The following is a 14226-nucleotide window of genomic DNA, read 5'->3' on the forward strand; positions in this document are numbered from 1 at the left end:
CCTTGAAAGATTTTTAATCAAGATCACTGCTATAGAGGAGGCCAAGAATCTTGAACAACTGGTCATAGACGAGATCCTTGATTCTCTTCAAACATTTGAAAAAATAGATTGCAAGTTTTCAAGTTTTCATATATGAATTGTGTTAAGATTTAGAGTTTTACAGCAAGTGGTTTAACTTGTGCCAACAATGACAAGCACATCCCAAAAGAACACCAATTTTAGTTGTCAAATTTTTACTTTATTATTGTATTTGTTTTTTCAATGTAATATGCAGCAAAATAGTACTTAAAATGTCTTAAACAAGATTATAACAAAATTATTTTTCATGAGGCAAATATAGATAAGGCATAATTCTAAAAAAAAAAAAATTATTAAAAAAAAAAACTCTTCTGCTAGTCTCATCACGCATCATTCGACTATTGTAGTGACTTAGCCATCACTACCCCAAATCCAAATCCTTCCTTTCATGATTATTCGGAATGTAATAAAGATTAGAAAATTTGATGCTTTTTTTTTTTTACCTTTTTAAATTTTTAAAGAAAAAATATAGTAGTAGTGAACTAAAATGGAGGAGATAGGGCGGAGGATAGGGAGTGAGCAATCGGTAAATCATTGTTTAATCTTTAGTGGGTGACGAGCCTTGGAGTGAGAGGGGTTGGTTACTGAAATTAAATCGGACTAATCAATTAGATTGGAAATCGGCCTGCGAAGTAGTATAAATCATTGTTAAATTGCGATTCGTAAATCAAATAAATTAATAATCGGTTCTTTAATATTTTTTTAAGGCCAAAACCAAAATATATATATAATTCCAAATCCCTTGAAGCTTTTGTCTATGCTAAAATCTTCACATCCCCCTTTTTGTTTTGCTAAAAAAACCAAGCTTCGTGGAGTGTAAGGTGGCTATATTTGAAGTAATGGGTATCAACAATCGTAAATTAAAAGCAATGAAGAGAAAGAGATTAACTAAATCCTTGAAGTCCCTTAAACTGTGAAGAATAGAGATGGTAAAATTTGAACCACTCCATCTATTCTAAATTGATTCGCTTTAAGTGGACCGGATTTTTTTTTGAAAAGTGAATAAGAGGCGAGATGAATTTTTTTTTATGAGCAATGGGAAGAGCGATTATGATAACTATTTGTCTCACCCTACCCCACTCCCTTTATGGAGTTATCATTTTATTCTTATATATAACTATTAAAATGATAAAAATTAAAAAACATATTATAGAAAAAATCCACATATTTTTATGTCTAAATATTTTTTGAATAATTATGTTTGAATAATTATTTGATTTTAAAAAATTGAAAATAAGATAAGTAGCAACAATTAAATTGAAGTAGTGTGGGGTGAGTGTTGGAAAAATCAATTTGAAAACCGTGTTTGTATGCAAATCCAAAGTTTAAAGTTTTCTTTGAAATCGACCGGTTATGATATTTGTAGCAATAAGCTTATTACGCAAATTATACCTATGTTTTCGGGTTAGACAAACTTTGTCGTTCCCGGCTTTCTACCATCGATCTTCTCCGTTAATCTCGACCACGGTTTGCTAGAGTCTAGGCTCTATTCGCAAATCAATGAGAAGCTATGTAAACTTTCAAAAGTTAGAAACCAAACACAAACTCTATAAAACTTGACTATATTTTTCTAGAATATCAAAGTGTGTATTTAACTTAATTCTTAGTTTCTATTTATAGAGAAGATAACAAGTGCCTCAATCAAACAAGTTGTGACCGAATAATAATATTTTAAAAGGAAAACAGACTCCCACTAGGAGAGTATGCAAAGGGTGACGACAACTCCTTTCCTAGGACTAGGGTTTGTCACCCCTTCCTTTTAACCATTCCTAGTTGGGCCTCGTCATGAATCAGATCCAATTATATGTGCCATCTGGTCTTTAAACCAACTCATTTAATTTATCCTACCCAATGAATATATTTCTATGCCCAAAATATTATTTATTCTTTTAATTAATTAATTAAACTAATTACATTATTTTCTCAACCCAATTTTAATATTGTTAAGGTCATGATTATTTTATCGCACTAGAATCTATGAGCAAATTAATTTAATTAACTTGTTCTTATGAAACTACGATAACTTAATTTATTTAACTTTCACTTCGAACTTCAATTATTTAATTACAATTTAATTAAATAATCGAAGAAATAAATTTAATTCCTTAATAATCTCTTGTTCATAGTGAGAAAACGCATTATTTAGTCATAAAGTCATTCGACTAAAGTACAATGATCGAACTCTCCAATCTCTTCATTGTATACCATTACTATATATCAAGTGTTCATCCAATGACCTTGTGATATGTGTTACCCTCATAGCACATCCTTAATTATTTTGGGATAAAATTCGTTCTACCATTATAATCCTATTTTATCTCATAGTAACTATTACATATTCCTTCATGAAAATGTCAATTACTAACATTTAGTAATTAAATTATTCATCTTAGGACAAATGACCCATGGCCACATTACTTTTCCATCCAGCATGTAATGTCAATAGAGGATATCATATACATTTATTAGTCTATGAATTCCACCATTGTAAGTGAAGATATGTCATACGAAAGTTGTATACCTAAAGTACCAGCTTTCGACTCTATTACCAATTGAACTCAAGCTTTTAATTCATTATAGTATATGAGTCAAGCATACATACTCCATCAATTACTATGAATTGAAGTAAGTCACATTATGAATGTCACAAGTGAATAAATCCATAAATAAATCTAGATTTTATTTAACTTAGGTCATGTCTGATATACTACAAGTCCAGTTAGTCACATTTACATCTCTATCTTTTGGTAGTCATCCACTCCAATACCTAAGACAATGTCCTAATTGAACATTATAGACGACATAATATTTTTTTAATTAACTTGCTTAATTTTGATTAGACTATATACCTTTTTAGATTATCTACTAATATAAGTTGTTTTCTTGCATTATAATCCGATCACATAATGCAACTTATTATTAGTTAAACATTAGATAATCAATGCGCTAACATTTGCTTTTATTTTACTTTGTGTGCAAAGAGGACATTATACAAAAGATATTAATAATAACAATGGAATTTCACTAAACCAATTTGTTTGAAAAATTACAAGCACATAAAGTACGTAGACAATATCACTATACTAAGGGCACTAGATCCCAACAATGACATAAGGATGAATGCATCTAACATCCATAGAGGTGGTAGTGATTTTCAAGATTATATATTCATAATGGAGTGAAGCAGGTGGTGGAACAGAGTGTGTTAGCTGTGAAATGGTGATAAATTTAATAACATTTATACCCACTTCGCTTCATTACCATCCAGTATGGAAAAAATGATTTTTTTCCCAGAGTTTGAATCAAAAGAGAAAAAATATAATGATTAAAGAGAAGGATAAAAGATTATGAGAAAAAGATAGAGAATGATGAAAAAAAGAAAATTAGAGGTGGTAGGGAAAATGAAAACTAAAATACAGTGAAAAGTGATAAAATTATGCTAAGATTTCTTTTTTTTATTTTATTTTTTATCAATGATCTATAAATTAAAAATTCATATTAATTTTAAGTTTGTTTATTTTTTCTCTAAAGTGCTTTTAAAAAAAATAGAATTTTATATTATTCAACCTCTTGAATAAGGAAATGTTATTTTGATTGGTTCCACCACTTGTGTGGGATTTTAAGGGGGGGGGAGGCTTTGGAAAGATCTGTGACCATTCCTTAATTGCGCGCTACTTAGCTAATATTAAATAGCCAAGAAATGGGCCAATTCAACCAACCAAGGGCGAAGGCCTTTTTCTGTTCCATGTCTACAGCATAGCCCATTAAAAGGCTGGGCCTGAAGAAAGCACAAGTTTTACAACATTCCTTCTTTTTCCAACCATATCTATCTTCCCACTTCTTGAATCTCACAATTTTGGGAGGAAGAACCAGTGGAAGCTAAAAAGAATGCCGTTGAAAGTAGTGGATTCGACGGTTTCAAGCTTTGGCGGTATGTTTGAGAAATTCAGATCAGATGCACCCAACTACAAAGCCAATTTCATCCTTTTCTTGGCCGATAAAGACCCCTCTACCTCTCTTAGTTGGTGTCCTGGTACTTTTCCTCCTCTTTTTGGTTATTAATTCATCTCTCTTCATGTGTGCAAGTCTTGAGTTAATTGATGATGTGTTTTTTTTATCAACCCCCCCCCAAAAAAAATCCCCATCACCTCTTAACCTCAAAATAAGGTAGGGTTTAGTCGAGGATTGATTTCTAAGATTGTTTACTAGTATCAGTTTTTTTTTTTTTTTTGCGTTTAGACTGTGTAAGAGCTGAACCTGTGATATACAAGAAATTGGAAGCGTCGCCAGAGGATGTGACACTGCTGAGAGCATATGTGGGTGACAGGCCAACATGGAGGAATCCACAGCATCCTTGGCGGCTTGACTCAACATTCAAGCTAACTGGAGTCCCAACTCTGCTTCTTTGGGATTCCAACAATCAAGCCATCAAAGCTCGTTTAGAAGACCATGAAGCACACCTTGAACACAAAATTGATGCGCTTCTCTCCTGCAAATAAAACCAACCTACTACTTTCAACTATTGAATTTTCTATATTGCTTCAGATTTAGAATAAGATTGTCATCCATACCTCATTTCTGTACGAAATGTGGTACATTCTTACGTATTAGTAACGCCTTGTAGTCCTTTATGATGTGCACTAGACATTGGTGAACTCAAATGAGTACCATTTATTTTCTGGATATAATGGAATTACAATGATAACAATATATTATGTCATGATACCAATCTTTAAGAATAAAACGCAGTCACTATGATTGATTAGTAAAACAGACGGGTACCTGGAATTGTAGAAGGCAGCTTCTTCATCAGTTCTGGTGAGTAAGATGTGTGGTGTAGATGGGAGCGGTTTCCTTTTCCGCATATGCTCTCCACCAATTCATTCGAACATCTGTATGGCAATCGAATCAACTCCTTGCATTTGAAGATGTTGACTCCTTGAGCTCAGGCATCACCTCAGTTTCTATCACAGTCTCTTTCTGCTGAGGGAGTTGGCGTAAATTTAAATATTGAAGCTTTTTTGAACCCTTCAACCAAACACAGTCGCTCTCCTACAAATGCGTTATTGGAAAGATTAAGTTTCAACAAATTAGGCAATGCCTGTAGGTGAGAAACTGCATCTTCCCCCACTTAAGTAAACTGCAGTGACAAGAATTTGAGGTTGAGCAAACCAATGTGGAACTTTCCCCAATTTCCCATCTAGTGTCAGCTTCTCAAGGTATGGACTATGGAGGAGCTGATGAAAGTGCCTCCAGCTTTATTGTAGCCTGCGTTGAACCCAACCATAAGTTGCGAAGGCATTCCATTCCTTGTTAATTGTTCCATTTCTTTTAAGTAACAAGGCGCTTGTTAGTCTCAGTAGGGATACAACTTGCAAACTCTTTTATCATACAAATATTTGGGGTACAACTATGCTCCAAATTTCCTCAAGGAAATATTTCAGTTCTCTCTTTGTCAAGTAGGAAGCGCTTAGTTGCCTCAAATTTTGCAGCTTCACAATTTCATTCGGAAGCTTCTCAATTTTGGGAGTAAAGACTGCAAGTTAAAAAGTTTACCTATGGACTTTGGGAGCACCTTCCCTTGAGTTTTTGACAAGTTGAGATATCTTAAATTTAATAAATGTCCAAACTCACTGGGTAGTTCATCGACTGGAGCATCTTCTAAATCCAGCACTCTTTAACAATTTTAAACCAGATGGCAATTCATTGAATTTACAAGTTTCATCAACAACAAAAATGATCAAGGAACGAAGTTGTGATGTACCATTTCCTGTCTTTATTTCTTTATCCTTCACTTGGATTGAGCAGCGATGATTTCCTCTTTGTTCTTCTCCTTTTTCTCCATCGCATGCAGCAAGAAAACTTTCTTCTTTTGATATCGAAAGTGCAAAATCTCATTTAAGATCGTGCATTTTAAATGACCAAGGCATTCCAAACTCATTTCTCTCCTTGACTTGAAGCAAACTTCGGCTAATAAGTTCCATTAGATAGCTTTTAGCAACTGCTTCTGGTAGTATGTCGTTACCCATTTCTAAAACTCCTGCCATCCATAGTCTACTAATTCTATTTCGCCTAATCTCATAATCTTCTGGTAAAAGGGAGCAGTACAAGGAGCAATGTTTGAGTTGGAAAGGCGGTTTATGGTAACTATGCAGTAAGATAGTTCTCATTAGTTCAAGTGAAGGGTTGTTGCTTAGCTCCCAAGCCAAATTATCACGCACTCTCTTCCATTCGGCTATCGACTTCTTTGAAGACTTCATACCACCTAGAGTCGAAATAGCCAACAGCAGGCTTCACATTTTTCAACTAGGTTTCTTGCCAATGAATCAAGATGCGACAGACACTGTCCTAGCTCGTTTGGGAAAGCTTTCTTACAGAAAAATTCCCAAGCATCATTATCTCTGAGGGGCAGAATTCGGTGCACATAGCTTACAAACCTGGGTTGAAAAGGTGCTACATCCTCTCTTCGAGTAGTAGCCATGACCCTGCTTCCGCACATACCTTCAGGAAATGCAATACTGATCTCCTGCCAGAATTGATTGCTCCACACCTCGTCTAAGACAACAAGGTACCTTCTTGACTGCAAGAACTGCACAAGTCTCCAATAATGCTCTATAGGTCATGGTATCAACATGCATCGGAACTTCTTCATTTTTCTGTTTGTAGATATCTTTTACCATGGATCTAAACAACTCTTCAATTGCATATTGTTGGGAGACAGTGATCCAAGTGAAAAAATCAAAAATCAAAATGCTGTTTAACACTTTGTTTGTTGAAAGTGTTGGCCACAAGGGTAGTCTTTCCTGAACCACCCATGCCAACCACAGAAATGATGGTCTGCTGGGGTTCTTCAGCCATTAGCCATCTTAGTAACTCATATTGTGCCTTTTTCTATTCCAACAAGATCGCCATCTTTAATGAAAAGTGATGACTCGCTAAGTCTGTTCTTCCAATTAGGATCATTGGGAGAAGAAGTACCCTTCTTCTAGTTGTTGAATACCAAATTGATGGGCTCTCTCAGTGATGTTTTTCATCCTTTGGTTAATGTCTTGCAACTTGGCTGCTACTTCATGCCTCACATACTAATCCTTGGGGGAAATGAAGACTTAATTGGAAGAAACTTTTGCAATTGTACCTTTTGCCATTGTTACCACGCCATTGTTGTCAGTTATTCTCATGGTAGGGGAATTCATCAATGATGTCTTGAACTTCACATGCTAGCTCCCGCACGTTTTTCACCCAATCCATCTGGATTTGATTTTAGTCCCTGCTCTATCAGCATCCAGGAGAAAGACTCTCATGCTTTCTAGTCGACACTTCATCTCTCGGATTTTGTCAGGAACTCGCGATAAAGAAGATGCTTCATTCTACAAGAGTGACAAGAGTTTGTCTATTACAAGATCAGCAGAGCTTAAACTCTTTTTTTTTTAATGATTGTAATCAAATCTAAAATTTCAATCTTATTGTCTTTTGGTTAAAAGGTTAGGACAGAAAGGCCCTCAAGGAGAAAGGAAGGCATGCCTTTGGAGATTCTTAGGTTGCTAATACTGCAAGATAGGGATTATGAAGCGTACAAGATAGGGATCATGAAGCTAGAAAGCGTACAAGTTGAGAAAGACATTTAACCATGACACCATTCCGTTAATGGTGATTGATTCAAACAGAATATCGTTGCTTGGCTCCTTCACCAATAGAAAGATTGTTTTCTCGATTTTTAAGCAGCTGGTTATACAAGATAAGGATCAGACAATTAAGAAGCTAGAAAACGTTCAAGTTCAGAAACAGACTTTTGGCCATGAAAAACATTCCGTTAATGGTGATTGAGTCTTGCTCTGTTTCCGTTTGGATGAAGAGAATATTATTTGCGTGGCGCCTTTTTTCAAAATCAATTACCATTACAAAATTTTGTTACAAATAAATGTCCTTAAATTGACTAGCTCAATGTCATCTAGTAAATAATTTGCCATCAATCTAATCATAGCTCTCTGCGATACAATGCTACACAATGCCATTAGGTCGTCTTTCTGGACAGGTTCTTCATCCCGGAACCCCAACATTTAAGGATTACCGTCCCTGTGGATGGATCTGGCTTTATCACAAATTGAACATCTAGAAAATCTCTGATTTCTCTCAATGTTTCTATTCCATATGGAGAGAGCTTTCCCACTCGAACCTTTGAAACATCATTCACACAAAGCGCGCAAAGAAGGAATAACAAACCCTACAAAACCAAACAATGGGCTACACTGTTAAGTAACAAGAGACACTTACCCAAACTACAAATGCTAGCTTTACAACCGTCCCAATATAATGCATTACAATGAGTAACTTATGACTTTCATCTTTGTTTGGAATATAAGGAGGTTATTCCCATATTATAAGATTTTCAGTTCCAGATGCACTTTGATAAGATGCCTCATGGTAAAGCTTAGATGTCAAACCAAGGGTAAAAACTAGTCCTTTTGTATGATAAGTCTTACCACCCTAAAAAATAATTAAATTATGGAACACCTTTTATTTTCCTGGCCAGTTAAAATACTTCTATTTCCTGAAAGAAGAAAAAAGGAAAAGATAAAAGAAAACAAGGAACATCAAAAGCAGAACCACCAGAACTCAACCAATATGAAGTATGAATACATGGCCATATTGTTATTACAAGTCTTTCCATGCTGGTAACTTAAAATCTTTTCAATTTCTAGTGGAAGATCAATACAAGGAATAAATAAAGGAATGGCATGCAAAAAAAGCAACCTAAAGGGCTAAATTAGTAGCAGGATCAGAAAATTCGTAGAGGGAGAAATTTTTCAATAGATTCAAAGGCAGTTTGTGGAATTAATGCAAATACTGATCATCTTCTTTGCTTCATACTTAAAAGCCTTCATTTTACCCCAACGAAAATTAAGAGTTTTAATGAGCATAATATTCTGAACAACAGAGCTCACATTTAATTTAAAATTTATCTTAGTCACAGCATATAAGTACAATATTATATGATGTGGACAAAGAGAAATCAAAATAAAAAAAACAGAATTAGAATAATGAAATCGGACAAGTGGCAGGTCAATGGAATAGAGTACATAGAAGTAATACCTGGTGAGTTGAATCCACCACTCCACCTTTCTCAATCTCTTCAAGAAGAACAGAAGCCAGTTTCTCACCAACATCAGCTGCAGGTATCAACTCTTTTTTCTCCTCACCTTCAATATCTTCTTCTTCATCCCCTCGTGGATAAGAAACTGTAGTATCCGCAGAGATGCAGCAACCAGAAGTAGTTTCAGCAACTAGTGAAATTCCATATCCAGACGAGCTGCATTTAGGGGGAAAAAGGAATTTGAAATTTCCTGGTTATGATAAAAACTGAAATTCCAAAATATATATATAGTAACCGTACTTTCCAGCCTCTGAGCGTTTTCTATAATCACTAGCGATGTAAACATCAGGAAGCAAACGATTAAAAATTCCACGAGCCGCATATATCATCTCATTTCCAAGCTGAACGCTCACTCTGGTAGTGAAAGCTTCCCCTCTAATTCTCTTAACCATTCCTTCGTCAGTCCACATGGTTGCCTGTAGCAGAAAGTGTTAGAAATTCACATAAAAAAATGAAGTATGTTAGATTAAAAAAACTCACTGTTAGGTGCTGAACAGTAGGAATTGCCAAATGAACTTCACCACCACCATGAGGTGAGACTCCCCGACTCTTTATTTCCAACTTTAATCCTTCTGAAGGAACCCCAAAACGCTTCAACAAGGGAAAGGTGGTGGAACGGAAAGTATCGACAGATGGGTCCTTAGAATCATTTGTAATCCCTGAAAATAATCAAAAGTAGTCTAATCATATCCATCAACTCCCCTATTCCATAAATTTGACCTATGACACTTGTTTTCCCACATCAACGTTGAAACATTGTTGCAACACATACAATTCTATAAGACCCCCGAATGCAATAGTTTTCACATATTGCCATTAACTCAACCTCCTGATTGTAAGTTATTATACATTGCAAAACAATAAGTGACTTTCTAGCAATGCTAACATATTACAAAAGAGCATCTTAACTGACAATCAAAGGAATGTAACCACAGAAGAAGTAAAAAAAATTGGAATTCTAGCAAAACAAGGGATTACCTTTGAGGATTATAACTAAGGTTTTCCTAGCAAATAAACCAAGCAAGATCAAAGGCTCCAAAAAATACCCAATTGCTCTACTAACACCACAATCATGCACCAGATGACTCCCTCCAACTATAATCCCAGGCTTGTACTTCAATTTTGTACCTATCAAAGAGCACCAACAACTTTTAAGTAACTTGTTATTAAGTTCAATTCAAAAGCTAATAGCTCAGGGGGAAAAAAGGGGTATTACCAGTTTCATTGATTTCAATTAGGCAGTCATCCGTGAGCTTTTCAAAGAGACGAAGGAGGGAAATCTCATGCGGTCGGAGACCAGGTAAGGTGTCGTCGGCGTGGATGTCTTCTATGAGAACCGGAGTTGATTTTAATGTTGCTAAGAGTAGCCTTTGCCTCATGTTTTGACTTCCCTTCAGTCTCTTATACGTTATTTTCCCCATTCTTTCCCCTTCTTCACGTTGCTCTGTAGAAAGGGAGACAAGACGAAGGTTTGAGTTGAAACGAAAAGATTTTGCCCGGAAACAAGAGATTGAAGGGTTCTGTTCCTATTTAATATTTTCACTAAAACCCTAAAGCTAAAAGCTTGACTGATTGGGTAAAAAGAGTGGGTTCGGGTCGGATATTTTAACTTGTTATAATATCTGAATCCCAATTAGAATAAGAGGATTTTTTTAGCCCAATCAGCGACGTTTTTAATGATTTTAAGACTCTTTTAGGTATTAAAATAAAAATAGGTGGTTTTTTAGTTTAAAATATTATAATTTATTTAAAATTTACATCACAATACTTTATTTATGTTTATATTATTAATTTTTTTTGCATATGTTTGTACTTGTATTTTTTTCATTCAAAGTATCATAAATTTGTATATATTACATGTTTAAGTAAATTTTTACATGGTTGTATACTTGTCTTGTGTTTTTTTCATTCTTTCATTTATCATATTTTGCTTAATTTTTCATAATGATTCAATTTACGTCTCTTATTTTATTTCATCTTATATTTTATATAATTAATCATAGTAATTCAATTTAAAGAAAAAATATAATCATATTTATTAACATTTGACCGTGTAGTAAGCTAGATAAACTATTTGAAAACCCCTCTCGAGAGCACTCGAATTAGACATTGAAATCACAGGTAAGGGTATAAAAATTCATATCTCTAGCAAAAAAATATCTCTCTCTCTTACTATACCATTCTACCTCACCCTTCTCTCCAAATTCTCTTCCAATTCCTCTAAAAGTTGTCTCCGATGGCTTTTTGCTTTGCTCCAAGTAAGGTAAAGCGCCTATCCTCATCTCCTCCTCCCAGCTTGATTAACCCATCAAGAATATTGTATATAAATTGTTTTAAATATTTATGTGTTAGTAACTAATTTTATGTTGATTTTGATACAATCGTGTGTCTATGTTACATTCATGTAATTTTTTGTACAATTTAATATTTCATTATTTTCCATATTATTTTCATTTCTTAGCTTATTACATGTTTTATATGATGTGGTCCAATTTTAACTCTAAATCCATCTACTTGAAAATTGAAGCATTACCTTTTATATAGGTATTAATATACCATTGGGTACCTAAATGGTGTTAATCATTAAAGATTTAATGTGATTATTGATTGAATAAAATGGTTGGTTAATGATTTGAATAGAGTTATTAGTAATTAATTTTTATAATTTTTCAGGTAAACCAACGTGAAAATTATTTAAATATAATTAACATTTCATAGAATACAGATGGTAGTGTTGTGCTGTCATATATGATAGGTATAATGCGGGTTATGCTTTGCACCCAACAGTACCATTTGCGCGTGGGTGATTTACATACGATAGTATTTACATTTTACACATTAAAGAGTTTGGTTGAAACTGTTATCTATGAGTTTATTAAAATATAAAAAAGTAAAGAGAACAGAAAAAGAATTGTAATAAAAGACTTAAATCATACTAAATATGTCAAATGGATTATATCCATAAAATGATATTAGTATTGTAATAAAAATAGTAAAACGACCACAGCGCAAGAGAAGTGGATACCATACCGTAGGGAAAAGAGATATATGGCTATGAAACATAGTTAATGTCTTAAGCTAAAGGTCCTAAGAATGTGAGATGTTTATAATTTACTAAAGATAATAGTTGTTAGATTTGCTATAGTTAAAGCTAAGGAGTTATAGATTCTCATGGCCAATACTAAAAAATGGGATATAGTAAATGAATTAAATATGGTAAAAGCTTTAAAGCATTAAAATATTCAAATAATGACTTATAACAGTATTATAGATTTGGTAAATGAGGCTAAGCATTAGTTGCATACCGATAAAAGCATGAAACTTTATCTATAAGTAAGAAAATAGTTAATGGTAAGAAAAGATAATTAATTAAGTTGATAAACAAAAAGAATTAATGATTTCCCTACTTTCATAAAATGCAGATCCCTTAAACCAGTTCTTGAAGCTCTTTAGCTTTATTTCTTAACTTTTACGCATATGGAAATGTTAAGAATTTTATTCGCTTATTGTTTTTCTTACTTTTCTAGCTTCTTCCTCATGAAGTTTGCTCCATGCATACCTTTTCATGATTGCTCCTTCTTCGAGCTACCAAAGAGGATGAAGAACGGGAGAAATTGAGACAAGGTCAAGAAGAAAATCATTCCTGAGAGCTATTTCCCAACTATTTATAACCCTTCCCGTGCTTCTTTCAACCTTATGAGAGTCGTGCATCACTAATTATTATGCCTCCTACTAAGGAACTAGTTGGTTCCACCCTAATTGAACCAGAATTGAATCTCAACCATGTCCAATTCAGTTTCCAGCTTTCTTTTTTTCTTCCAATATAGGTTGCCAGCTTGCGGTTTCTTTCAATTTAGTCCCTTGTTCGTTCTAATTTCGGGTTATTAGAAATTCAGGTGTTACACTACGAATACAAAGTCTTGCATTCGTTTTCATGTGTTGCGACTTAGGAAGCTTGTGTCACACTTGAGTATCGTTCCTAAGGCTTTTAGGCTTAGAAATACACATCCTGCACACTCAAGTAAGCTCATTAAATCTTCCAATATAAAAATTTATATGTAAATGCACTTAATGCCTAATGGTTTATGTACGACTTTTGGTTAAATGTTTATATCTTACAATGGAATAAGCGTAGCTTGAAACGGTATGAAATGTTGTAAATATATATGAACTTGGTGAAATAGGTAATTGTGTGAATGATTTAAATGATTTGCATTAGGTAAATGACTTGTAGGTGATAAGGTATTGGCCTAGTATTGTATAATGTATTGAGTTGCAAGAATTGATACTATATAGTTGCAAATATTAGTTGGTTAATGTGTGAATGCATTTAGAAAAGTGGTTGGAGGGTTCGCGGCGGAATGTGCAAGTGTACACAGTTATTATAAAGTAATAAGTAAGAGAGTATCGTCTCCACATGGATTGTATCTGTTAATTAATAGTTGTAAAATTGAGAATTTACAAATTAGTTAAAGAAAACATGATATTTTTAAGGTGATGGATGTTAAAATTAAATTAATTAACTATATGCAAATGAATTAACCTAAATGCAATGAAATGGTTTAGCAGCAACTCACAAGTTTTAACAACAATAACATGAATAAGTTAGAACACAACACTTGACTCAATTCATTCTTTATCATGTTTAACAATGTTCCGGAAAATTTTCATGGTAACTCGATCATTCATTAACTTGGAATCTAATATAAGTTTTTTCAAAGATTATAGTTAGGAAAACATGTATATTTTTATGTCCATATTTAACTAAGGCTTCCTTAGAGTTTATGTAAAGTAACAGGGACTGGGTCGGTTTGAAACAATTTAATCACATAAACCTAAAGGTATGCAAGGTAATAGAATTCTTTTGGAATCATTACAAACATTTGATTTATTCTGGGTCGGATATAAATTAAGCATGCACCTTCCAATTATTGTGTCCACTAATCGCTATCTGGTTCGGATTAATCAACTAATTCTAATGCATCCAAACATATTTT

At 33.8% G+C, this 14226-nt stretch overlaps 3 protein-coding genes across 4 annotated transcripts; 1 reads left to right on the forward strand and 2 right to left on the reverse strand.

Moving 5' to 3' along the window:
- Positions 1-3732: 3732 nt before the first annotated feature.
- LOC107900008 (thioredoxin-like protein Clot) lies at positions 3733-4798 on the forward strand. Its single transcript, XM_016825761.2, has 2 exons — positions 3733-4111; positions 4318-4798. Exons 1-2 carry the CDS (start codon positions 3967-3969, stop codon positions 4575-4577), a joined length of 405 nt encoding a protein of 134 aa, XP_016681250.1. The 5' UTR covers positions 3733-3966; the 3' UTR covers positions 4578-4798.
- Positions 4799-5972: 1174 nt separating this feature from the next.
- On the reverse strand, positions 5973-6758 carry LOC107963076 (disease resistance protein RPM1-like). Its single transcript, XM_016899892.1, has 3 exons — positions 6651-6758; positions 6454-6604; positions 5973-6343 (listed from the first exon to the last, which is right to left on the reverse strand). The coding sequence occupies exons 1-3, from the start codon at positions 6756-6758 to the stop codon at positions 5973-5975; spliced, it is 630 nt and encodes a 209-aa protein (XP_016755381.1).
- Positions 6759-7925: 1167 nt separating this feature from the next.
- On the reverse strand, positions 7926-10871 carry LOC107899878 (probable RNA 3'-terminal phosphate cyclase-like protein). Of its 2 annotated transcripts, none has more exons than XM_016825643.2 (6): positions 10446-10871; positions 10208-10357; positions 9710-9888; positions 9470-9645; positions 9169-9385; positions 7926-8299 (listed from the first exon to the last, which is right to left on the reverse strand). In XM_016825643.2, the coding sequence occupies exons 1-6, from the start codon at positions 10648-10650 to the stop codon at positions 8090-8092; spliced, it is 1137 nt and encodes a 378-aa protein (XP_016681132.2). In that variant the 5' UTR covers positions 10651-10871; the 3' UTR covers positions 7926-8089. The 2 variants fall into 2 exon arrangements, with proteins under 2 accessions (XP_016681132.2, XP_016681177.2); XM_016825688.2 differs by having other exon boundaries at positions 7926-8626; positions 10446-10765.
- Positions 10872-14226: the final 3355 nt, after the last annotated feature.

This window comes from Gossypium hirsutum, chromosome D09 (genome assembly GCF_007990345.1).
Source record: "Gossypium hirsutum isolate 1008001.06 chromosome D09, Gossypium_hirsutum_v2.1, whole genome shotgun sequence".
Lineage (NCBI taxonomy): Eukaryota > Viridiplantae > Streptophyta > Magnoliopsida > Malvales > Malvaceae > Gossypium > Gossypium hirsutum.